Source organism: Rhea pennata, unplaced genomic scaffold (assembly GCF_028389875.1).
Source record: "Rhea pennata isolate bPtePen1 unplaced genomic scaffold, bPtePen1.pri scaffold_33, whole genome shotgun sequence".
Lineage (NCBI taxonomy): Eukaryota > Metazoa > Chordata > Aves > Rheiformes > Rheidae > Rhea > Rhea pennata.
The window spans coordinates 1,156,127-1,166,868 of NW_026907680.1; the positions used below are offsets into that span (position 1 = coordinate 1,156,127).

At 39.7% G+C, this 10,742-nt stretch overlaps 1 protein-coding gene across 1 annotated transcript in view; it reads left to right on the forward strand.

Annotated features, from left to right (window-relative positions):
- The window catches only part of LOC134154678 (transmembrane protein 209-like), a 13,795-nt gene extending 3,366 nt beyond the window's left edge, over positions 1-10,429 (forward strand). The window contains exons 6-16 of the mRNA XM_062601358.1: positions 581-819; positions 1,231-1,439; positions 1,912-2,083; positions 3,036-3,107; positions 4,244-4,340; positions 5,925-6,050; positions 6,479-6,576; positions 8,577-8,691; positions 8,792-8,889; positions 9,710-9,783; positions 10,375-10,429. Coding sequence (XP_062457342.1) covers positions 581-819; positions 1,231-1,439; positions 1,912-2,083; positions 3,036-3,107; positions 4,244-4,340; positions 5,925-6,050; positions 6,479-6,576; positions 8,577-8,691; positions 8,792-8,889; positions 9,710-9,783; positions 10,375-10,429 — 1,355 coding nt within the window. The remainder of the gene's footprint in view (positions 1-580; positions 820-1,230; positions 1,440-1,911; positions 2,084-3,035; positions 3,108-4,243; positions 4,341-5,924; positions 6,051-6,478; positions 6,577-8,576; positions 8,692-8,791; positions 8,890-9,709; positions 9,784-10,374) is intronic.
- The last annotated feature ends 313 nt before the right edge of the window (positions 10,430-10,742 follow it).

Consider the following 10,742-nt stretch of genomic DNA (forward strand, 5'->3'; position numbering starts at 1 on the left):
GAAAATGACAGGCTAGAGAGCAGTTGCTCTGAAAAGTTCTGAATGTCTAAGTGATGTTGTCAAATATAGAAAAACTTGGCAGAGTTTGAAAATACAGCAAAAGCAAGGTGCTAGTACAATGTGTTACATACTACTAGGCTGCCTCCAGAGAAAGAGCGGCAGATACGGGAGTAGGGTTATATCACCGCAGCTGAGGAGTGTAATATCTGGGTTTGCACAGGTAAATGAGACATTAGATGTGCTAAAGACACATGAAGCAGGCAGGTAGAGTAGCTGACCAAATAAGTTAAATAATTGCCTCGGGCTATGCAAAGGTGCTTGGTAGAATTTAACTGAAATTTTAAATTGTAGAATTTGTATTGAATTATGATCACGTGTCCCAGTTTTCTGATTTTTATGTCTTTGGGGTTGACTGCTGAATCCTGTAGGGGTCAGACTAGAATAGTCTTTTTAGTGTCCTAGAATTTCCTTAAGGGAAGAGAGTTGTGTATGTGTGTTTTGCTGTGTATTTAAAGTGAGGAGGAGAGTTCTGGGCTGCTGCATGTACAGTGCTGATTGTGGGTTTTTTTGCTTATTGCAGCAGTACAAATAATTCCAGCACGTGAGCTGGCAGCGAAGAAAGTCCCTTCTTCTACGCCTTCTCCTAGAGTCCAGGGTCAAACTGTGCTGAGTTACAGCCCATCCCGGCCCTTCAGGGCCAGTCCAAAGTTTACTTCTGGTTGTATCTCAGGGTACAGCCCTCAGCGGCAGGCTCTGTCAAGCAACAGCGCTTCTTATAGCAGTGCTTTAACCTATTCACCAAGCAGCAGCTACAGTAAGGTAATGACCAAGGTGGCTTCAAGGGGAACGGTTTGGCTTTGCTTATCGTGTCCTTGTGTTGTGCTGTAAGCCATTGGAGGTGTGCGGCCAGCAGTGGAGGGTCCTGTGTGTGTGTTCGCTTTGTTTGCAAAGCAGATGAAATTTGTCTTGTCAGTATTCATCCTCTTTCCCTGGTGTTAATTTATTTGTTTTAGAGTAGCTAGTTTGTTTCAGAGCACAGCAAAAATAAGAAACTAGAATGTAACTACAAAATAGCAAAAACCTTCCCCCAAACGAGAGCATATTTTATAGCAGCAGTCAGCAGAGTAATCAATTCTTATGTTGAGTCGATCTATTCATTTAGTTTATAAAGTCAAAATGGAACTCTCACTTTCCTCATGTGACACAACTGTTTGCTTTTGTTTCCCAAAGCTTTCCAGCTTCAGCTCTTCTCCTACTGGTTCACCATATGCCTCAAGTGTTGGGCCAGTGGAAAGCACCGGGCTAAGGTCTCGTTGCCACTTTTCACCAATGCGGTATAATTCCCGTATGAGTCAAGATGATGAAATCACAGACCGCAAGTCACTGCAAAAGTACCTTCGAAGCGAAGAAGAGAAACAGCGTAGACTTCAATTGGGTACGTAAATAACTTCATGTAGCCTGAAGAGTTTGGCAAGGAGGGGATGTTGGTTTTATTGATGAGGAGTGGATGAGAAAAGTTGGAAAAGATTCCTGCACAGAAAGAGAGCTGCTGAAGTACTAGTCTATATTATAGATATACTAATAATCTCTGTAGCATTTGTTGTGTATAGTGGACTACAATGAGTTGAAGGGCTTTATCACCTCGATGGGAGGGATATTTTGTGGAGAAGGCAGTTGAGCTAAAGGTGGTGAATTACCTGCAGGCAGTTTTTGTCTGGGATAGGGACAGTGCCTTATTAATATAAAGATGAAATCAGTGTTTATGCAGACAGATTTTGGTGTATGTATTTATGATAATTCATGAGCACATCTCTCCTGTCAAAGCCTTAATATAGTGACCTATTGCCTGCAGTGTTGCTTCTGTGATTACTTGGTGATAATTTTATGGCTGTTCAATGTCATTTCAGCAAGTTCATGTTCCAGCTCTCCTTCCAGCAGCCCAACCTTTTGGAACTACAGCCGTTCCTTAGTAGAGCAAGCACAGGTGCTGAGAAAGTACCAGTATCAGGTGGCTTGCATGCCCCAAGCTCCGTCAGCACACAAGGACGAAGCTCGTCTGAGCTCTCCACTGACTGCAGAAGAAGTAAGCTCAGCACCAAAGGAGCCAAGAGAGAAAAACAGGGCTCTAAAATATGTGGCTCCATCCAAATGTGAACTCCGTCAACGGTGCTAGAAAGGGAGAAATCCTATAGCATTTAACCATCTTCATACAGCTTGTAAGACTTTTTGCCACAAGGGGTATACATTTCAAATTCCGGACTGTAAAATTTTACAATTGTAAAATTGTAAAATGATTTCTTCCTTGGTGAGCAAGGTACCTGTGTTTAGGTGGAAAAGTGACTCCTGAGAGAATTTCAGGTTTCATGCTTTGTGGTCTTTGTAATTAACTAATACTCACCGTGTAGGCCACGGTGGAAAGCTGGAAACTTCTGTTGGTTTGGCCAACTCTTCAGAATTATTTTATCTGAAGTTGTTTAATATTACTGTGTGTCTGAGAACAGACAGACTTCGAGTTCAACTCAAGAATGGTGGTTGTGGAACTTTTTTTTACCATTTTGTCCTCTGGATAAAATAAACTTGTGACATAAAAAATGACTGGAAACTGACCTGTACCTAATGTAGTGAAATAGTTGAAGGTGTGTAAAATTGTTCTCCTTTACATTTGTGTCTGGAATAAGTCTGATTCAAAAGAATGTCATTAACGTAGCTTTTAATTAAATTTGATCTGTTTTCTTTATGTCGTACATTAACTTAGTCTACCCTGCAACTTGGACCAATTTTATCCTAACAGAGCAGGGAACGCAAAACTGTGCGTTTGGACTCACGGGAGATTTAGTGTACTGTGAAAAGAGAGTAGGAGAGTAGTATGGTAAGCTACTGTAGAATTCACATGATACAGCCATTAGATGAGAGTTCTGGAACAAATGCAATTTGCATTATGTGCTGTGGCTGCGGTCAGAAAACGTCGTAGGCCCTAAAAACTCTTTAGTATTCTGTTAGGTTGCTGTATGTAGGTAATAATGTTCTTTCCATAGGTTTGGGCAAGGGTGATCGTGAATCGACGACAGCTTGATTACCTGGATTCCTGGACCGCTAGGTTCAGAAGTGTAAGTCCTGTCCCTATGAACTGCCTGTTCTTGCTGTTAGAATAGGTACAGCAGAATGAAAAAGTACCTCAGTGCTCCCTGTATACCTAAGGAAGTGAGAAGAATTACATATTTGAGTCTGTTTGAGGATTAGGGTGGGCTTGGACATGGAGACTAGAACAGCATGCTTGTAACAAAGAAGTATTAGGACACATTTTCAACCTGAACTTTTGCACTTGCTGACCTAGGTGTTTTCTGTTCTGAAAACTTTACAGCTGTAAAGTTCACCCACCTTTGAATGAAGACACGTGCATCTTAACACACAGTGGATGTGAAAAGACTTGTTTTTTCTTTCTACAACCCAGTTTTCTGAATTTTTTCTGTTTTTTTTTCTCCTGTATTTCAAACTCCTTCTGGACTCAAATAAAGCATGGGAAATGCCAGCCCGTTGACTTTTTCCAACAGCCTTGAGGAGTGTAATAAAAAAACAAAAAGAAAATTTTGGTCTAGGCAATTGCTTTAGCAGAGGAAATACAATCACATACTATGACAAAATAATTTGTAAGCCTAACTTTGAATTACCCCTTCAGTCAGCAACTATCACGTATGTAGTTCTTCTAAGTAGTGGGACGAGTGAAAAGTAAAAGATTTCTATGAGATGTGGGGTTATGACTGTTCTGTACCAGATTCCTAAGCATCTGTTCATAAACCTACAGGCAGCTTGGCTTCAGTTCCCAAACTGTGTCATATACAAGTGTCACATACTGTGTTTATCAGGCCCTTCATTTCCTGAAAGGGTTTTGAGAGGGAGTGGGCCCATGAAAGTTTAAATTACCACTATGAGTGTCGTGCAGTGCCTCAGAATACCCCTTTTCTCATTGTTCAGGAAAGCTTTATCAGTATCACTGCTTTCTGGAGATTTGTTTTCCCAAGTCCTCTATAGTGAATTTTTGGCATTTTAGAGGGTGTTTCTAGAGCCAATCACCCCTATCTAAATTGATGCTCTTAATTACTTTTCCTCTTTGGTTGACTTCAAAGTTCCTGTTGTTAAACTCCTTTGTGATTGTAACAGTGATGCTGACTAGAGAGTAAACTAACATTTTTGTCACATTCTTGTTGCTTCTAAGCTTTTTAATTTTTGCATTTCTCTTTCCTAGTGGATTAATGAGACTATTTTAGTGCCACTTGTACAAGAGATTGAGTCTGTGAGCAGTCAGCTGAGAAGAATGGGGTACCCAGAAATGCAGGTTGGAGGTATGATGATAGAGTAACTGGGGGGTTCCCTGTGGTGGTTGGTAGCAGGCCACCCCATAGCAGGGCACTGCATAGGTAGTATAGAAAACAAGTCTGCTAAGAATTACAGTTCCGTTTCCTGTTTGTATTGGTGTGATCTTTGCTTCATGTAATGCATTTTACTAAACTGGAAGGATTCTTCATAGGATTTCTGGAAATACTGATAAAGGCATGCTGATGCTGCAATAGCATAAAATTCTTAAGCCTCTTGTTTCCTCTGAATTCATTCCTGGAGAGTTAAAGGCTCAGATTAACATCCTTGTATCTTAAACTGTCAGAAAACTATCACACGTTGCAAGGATGGTTGCCTGTCAGCCCTCTCTGTCTCCGTTAGTATGTGTCTTTCCAAACTTCCTTAAAATCAGCTACTTCCTGAAAAACCTATTGCTGTTACTTCCTTAAATTGTTACCTGCTATCTTGTCTGAAAGCAAACAGGCCACAAAAAGTTTTATGAAAACTAAGATGTGATACATTGTATCCAAATAGTGTTTAAGAACTGAGAAGTCATCTTATGACTGTGATAATAATAAATCTATAGACCTAGGAAGTATTTATTTATTTATTTATTTTAACTTAAATTAATTCTGTTATCACAGGCGATTAATCGTTTGCATTTAAGATCTAAGATCATTTTAAGGTTAAGATACATTAAATTTTATTTATTAATTTATTTTAACTTAGAATAATTCTATTATCACAGATAGGTTATTAATCATTTGCATTTAAGATCTAAGATCATTTTAAGATTAAGATGCATTAAAGATTATTTAAGTACTAGGTGTAGCACTAAGTGGGGTTGGGGAGGATAATCTCAGGTGGATTTTGGAGAGCTATGGGCATTAGAAGAAAAGATCTTTTGGTTGGGGCAGTTGGTTTTTGCTGTTTTGGGGTTCCCCCCCCTCCTTTTTAAGCATTTTGATGAGCTAGAATTCTAGCTAAAATTTCATAGTGCAACTCTGAAGGAACTCCTTCCATTGCCTTATCACATGCATATTCCCCCTCAATCAAGAGCAGGATTTGATATGCTTCATTTAAACAAAGCCTACTTTTTTTTTTTTTTTTTTTTTTGGTGGGGGCCTGTTTGTAGTCTGTCCTCAAGATCTGCACCTGTTGTGGTGCCTGTGAAAAACTGATCACTTACTGACCTCATCTCCACCTTGCTGCTCTCCTACTGCTCTTTAAAATGGATGTTACTTCTTCCCTTTTTCACACCATATGTTTCTGTTTTCTTATGGAATGCAAGCCCTTCAGATAAGGGTCTGTCGTCTTTTGCGACCGCACAGTGCTGCATAGCGTTTATGTTGTGTGGTTTAAGGGAGACAGCTAGTACTTCACTGGGATTGGAAACAAACATTTGGAGTATTGGATAAGCTGTTAACTTTGTATAAATCTTAGTAAATTATCTTAGTAAGTTACCTTAGTAAACAGTGAGACAAAAAAGCCAGTTCCTCCTTGTAACATTGCATTTGTTAACGCCTTGTAAGGGAGAATGTTCAAATTTCTGTCGTGGATGCAGATGTCGTGCTGGCTCTTGTCGCATGCAGAAGCCAGCATCAGCAATCTGAAACAAGCAGCGCTTGTTAAAGCTCCAGTCATGCCAACTCTGTACGCTATAATGCAGTATTTGGATATTGCAGCGAACCAAGAGTATTTGGTGGAAAGGATCAAAGGTATGTGGTCAACCATACTGACTTTAAAACGTTTCCATTAGCTGGGTCAAGCGTCGGCGGTGTCAGATACCCCGTCAATTAAGAGGTTTGAACTACAGTCACAGCAGGGAGAAGAGCTGCTTTTCAAGTAGCAGAGGTAGTTTTTGCAACTTCCTCTTTTCAGACCAATGTAATGATGTGGGACTTGGCATGGAAGTTTTTATTTCTTCTCTCAGTTTGGGGTGTGAAGTGTCCTATATAATCCCTTCATTAATTACCAATAAAAAATACCTTGTAAACTCCACTCCCCTAACTTTATAAGCACTTCCTTAGTTTAATTTTTCCTATTTTGTGCACTGAAAATACATGCAGTGTTCTTGAAGCTAGTGTCAAATATGTCCTCCTTGCACCTTCAACCTCCAGTAGCTGAATAAATTTTGTTTTTTCAGAGCTTTCTCAGGGAGGATACATGAGCTCATTCCGATGGAACAGAGGAGGAGATTTCAAGGGCCGTAAGTGGGATGCTGACTTGCCCACTGACTGTGCTGTAAGTTTTCAAAGAAGGCTTAATATAACTTCCTAAAGTGTGTCTTTCAGGGTAGATTTTTGTGTGTGGTAGCAATTAAGTCTTTTGAGGAACATGGTCAAAATCCTGTTTGCCTCCCGATCCTGATAATCCCATTGTAGTCAGTGAAATTATGCAAGGAATAATGCCAATGAGATTGGACATTGTGCAGATCACAAAAATGCGATTTCATGTCTTAGTCTTAAGCCGGCCTCTTATTTAGACTCATCTGAGATGTCAGTCAGGTAACTGTTTTGGGAGCAACCTGACAGAAGGTTGCGGATTTGTTAGAGCAATATTCTTACCTTATTAAAAAAAAAAAAGAAAAAAAAAAAAAGAAAAGAAAAAAAGTCTGCTTTAACCAAACCTCATCATTTCTCATGCAAGATGAACCTTAAAATTTTCCTGTGCTGTAATGGTTAGAAGAACGAACGGATTAAGTGGCGTGTCTTGATGTTTATTTAATTCAGTAATGTTTCTTGAGAGATCCACAGGGATTACATTATCGTACTTGAGAACAGACTTGTAGTCATGCTTAGCCAATTAATGCAAAAGGTCAGGAGAAAGCACTTCAGTGAATATAGTGACTTGAAAATTCAGCTGAAATAGTTAAAAGAAAGGCCACAAGATAATCCAGGGAGTGGAGAACAAGCTTCACGTGTGACTCTTCAGTTGAACTCTGTATTTGAAAGGAGAGTTCAGGTGATTTGATTCCCTCTATAGATGTTCAGTTACTGGGGAGAAGCAGAAAGAAGATTCATATGCAAGTTTTACAACCTTGCTGACAAAGATGCAACAAGATTGAATTGCTGGAAGCTAAAGCTGAGCAAAATCTGTCTTGAAATAAGATTTGATTTTCTAGTTGTGAAGATGACTAAATATTTGGGACTGACAAGCTGGGAAGCAGCTCTGGCTATCTTGGTAGAGAGCAAGCTGAGCAGTTTGAAAGTATTAAAGACCGTAACACAGACCATCACACCCTGAATTCATTGTCTTTTAATGAAACCAGCTAAGAGAGATAGTACTGCACAATGTACTAAACTTGTAAAGATTCTGGGAAAGAAGTTCTGATATAACAGATGAAATTAATATTGAACACTTGTCTCGAAGCTTTGGCATTAACTTAAGACAATAAGTGCCAAATGAAGAGTTTTTAACGGTAATGTTAGTCTCATTGCGTGCAACTTAAAGCAATAATTTCCGCTAGACCTCTTGAGGCTTTGGGCATTTAGCCCATAGAAATTCTTCTGTCTGCCAAACAAATCCTATGTTGAACACAGGAGGTATCATACTACAGAGTAATTTGGTCACGCTGCACCCAAAGAATGTTGAGAAGTCTACTGTAAGAGTTAAAACACAACATGCAGTACTGCGATTTTCTCGCTGTTAGCTAAGAAGATACTTGTTCTAGGACTTTCTTCCAAAATGTTGAGAGCTGTAAGATTCATGAGCAGTCCAAGTTTGTCCATTGATTTTGTTTTGCCATTTTTGACAAGAGAGGAGCAACTTGCTGGGTAAGTGTAGTGTTTGGAAAAGTTGTCATTAGATCGGATCGGCCTCTCTACGCCAAATCTTTGCAGCTAGCGTAGAAACCATCATGAAATCAGGTATCTTGTAGTTTGTCCTACATATGCTATTCAGATCTGTGACTCTGCAAATTCTGTGAGATGTGAAGATAGTTACTTGTATGTCAGGAGTTCAGTTCACATGCAGCACCTTTTTAACGTGTTGTGACTGAAAGGGTTTCATTTACAGGAAGAATAAACTTGTCTTGACATCTGTGGCGTGCCCTGGACCATTGAATTCAGTGCTCTAAGTGTTAAGCTACCTTGGGCTTCTAAACATGGTGGGATTAATTAAGTCCATGATGCAGCAACAGACTCTCAAATACCCTAACTAATGTCTGAGATTATGGAAAGAAAGCTGCTGTCCTGTCAGTCTTCTTAATGATACTAAAATGAGATTTGTTTTTGTTTGCACAGATCCTTATGCACATATTCTGCACTTACCTCGATGCCAGACTGCCCCCTAGCCCCAAATACCCCGATGGCAAAACCTTCACTGCCCAACACTTTGTTCAAACACCAGATAAACCAGGTATTGGCATTCTTGGACTGCTTGTTTAGCTGCTGTTTCCTGCTTGGATCCCATCAGCGCTCTTAAAATCCCTATCTTATTTTAAAACTTTAATTCACAGACATTACAAATGAAAATGTATTTTGCATCTACCAAAGCAACATCAATCCACCCCACTATGAGCTGATCTACCACCGCCAGGTCTACAATCTGCCCGAGGTATGATCGCGTTAGTTTTTTCTGCTGTCAGGAAACCTTGAGCAGACCTGATCTGTTTCTTTTTCATTCTTCCTTTTCCTTTGGAACTAGCCACATCCATTGAATATGTAGGCTGGCTCAGTGCAGAAAGCAAATGTTACCACGATCTTTGGCCATCGTGTGGTATTTAGTCTGCTGCTGAATGATAGCTTCAGTGCCTAACTTAGGTACATCAGTGCCCAGGCAGCAGCTTCCTCTTGTTGTTTATTTTCTGATGATTTATTCTAAAATCCTAATTTATGTAAGCTCTGAGGTGTGTTGCTATTCCTCAGTGCCAACGAGACTGATGCTTGTCTGTACGAGCTTTTGGAGGGAAACATCTAATCTCAATATCAAAATACTAGACTTTTCCTGTACATCTTGATTTTATGATTGAGCCCCGATTGTGACTTGATTTTCTGATTTCAGAAAAGCTCTTTTAAAAAGCATTTAAAAATATTTGAGGGTGATAATCCATCTAGAAAACAAGCTTGGTCTTTTTCTGGTGTTTGCCTAATTGAAAGATAAGAATTGAGGCAAAACCCCAGCAGTCTAAGCTGTAATACCATTTCGCGAGGTCTCTGTTATAGTTTTTTCTCATCTCTGATGATATAACAGGCCGACAGGGTGCACACTGCAGTATATGTATCTTGCAAAACATTTTGAAGGAAAAATTGTGCTGCTCCACCTAAGATCAGGACAGGGGATGACAGTTGTTTTAAATAAGACATTCTAAGATATTAGTGTGGTTGTTTGCATGTGATTTCATTTCCAAGTTTTTTTCTCTTCCCGTGGTATTCAGGGCAGAAACAACATGTTCCATACATTGCTTATGTTTCTGTACATCATAAAGACAAAAGAATCTGGGATGCTTGGGTAAGTGTCAAACGTTCCGTATCATTGCGCTGCGCACGAGATCTGAGCAGGAGCTTTCTGTTTTGAAATACCGTAACTGAAGTTGCTATCATAGGACGATACTGATGGAATTAAAATGCTCTTCTCATTTTAAGTAATGGCAGCCTTTTTACAAAATCATGTCAGTTTTGTGTGCATGAGCGTGCAGGAAATGTTTTGTGCTTTTCTTTGGTCTTGTGCTGGCTGAAAAATCCTGTGGAGTCCATGCTGCGGAACAGTGGCCTTGGCCAGACAACCAGGTTGCTACCTTCTTGCTAGAAGTACTGTGCTATTTATAAACAGGAGACAGACACTGCCATAGTGCTGTAATCTCTTGTTTTTGGCATAACAAGAGGAGTTTCGAGTGCACAGTGAAAGCTGCACTGACATAAAAGCAATGTCCGGACTTTTTTGTTCTGAAAGAGCTGTCTTTAATTCGAGGTGAAACACGATACCTACATAAATGTTAAAATGCTGATGTGCGGGATTGGCAGTTTTTCTTGTAATGAAGATTTGTTTTAAATAGGAGCTTTAACTTACTTGTGTCTTATCGTTATAATGCTGTTTTTGCAGGCGAGTGAATTTTGGTGCATCAGGAGTCAACGTTCTAGGGGTGTTTGGAGAGTAACATCTCTAGCAGGACTGCAGCTCAGAAGAACGATCCTGCTTCTCCGACAAGACGAACTGAGCAGCATCGTTTCACTTGTTGCCTTGAATATGGACTATGAAATGGGATAATTTAAACTCTGCTTTATGGACAGAGGGGAAATGTTTGTAATTTCTGTACAGTTTTGGGGAGGATACTCTGTAAAACGTTGTATTGTTTTTTACTGATGAAATGTATCTAAACAGGAACTCCAGGCAGGTCTTTTCTATTTGGCTCCTCACCTTAACAAATCGTATTTAAACCCCCCTTGCTATTTCTGTTGCATTTACTCTTC